General features: G+C 50.5%; 1 protein-coding gene across 1 annotated transcript in view; it reads left to right on the forward strand.

The window, feature by feature from the left end:
• SETX (senataxin) overlaps nt 1-186 on the forward strand; it is a 25,491-nt gene extending 25,305 nt beyond the window's left edge. The window contains 1 exon segment of the mRNA XM_008938702.1: nt 1-186. This exon segment is cut by the window's left edge and continues 18 nt beyond it. Within this exon segment, the coding sequence (XP_008936950.1) occupies nt 1-186 (186 nt within the window).
• The last annotated feature ends 232 nt before the right edge of the window (nt 187-418 follow it).

The following is a 418-nucleotide window of genomic DNA, read 5'->3' on the forward strand; positions in this document are numbered from 1 at the left end:
CTTTCCACGAAGCCACCTGCAGCTCGGCACGAGGGTGACTGGAGAGCTCCTGCGCCGAGGGGCGGAGCGAGAGCCCGCAGCGAGGGAGGTCACAGCAGCAAGTGGACTGAGGACACTCGTGCTTTAACCAGAACATCAGAGAACACAGAATCAAACAGTGCCAAGAGAAGAAAGACCTCTCACTGACTGCAGCTTTGCCTCATCACTGAAAACCTGTTCCCAGATTTGTCTAGCAGGGACTGTATTTTAAACTTAGTACACCTGGAACTCCCTTACATTGATACCACTGTGGCCAGTAGGTCCATCTTCTATCCTATCCTGTCCCTAATTGTGAGAGGGACTTTACACATGACAGTTGATAGCTTTTGAGCTTTTGAAGAGAAAAGCTGAGTGACTGCATTGCTCAGGAGAGCAGTGA

Source organism: Merops nubicus, unplaced genomic scaffold (genome assembly GCF_000691845.1).
Source record: "Merops nubicus isolate BGI_N331 unplaced genomic scaffold, ASM69184v1 scaffold8704, whole genome shotgun sequence".
NCBI lineage: Eukaryota > Metazoa > Chordata > Aves > Coraciiformes > Meropidae > Merops > Merops nubicus.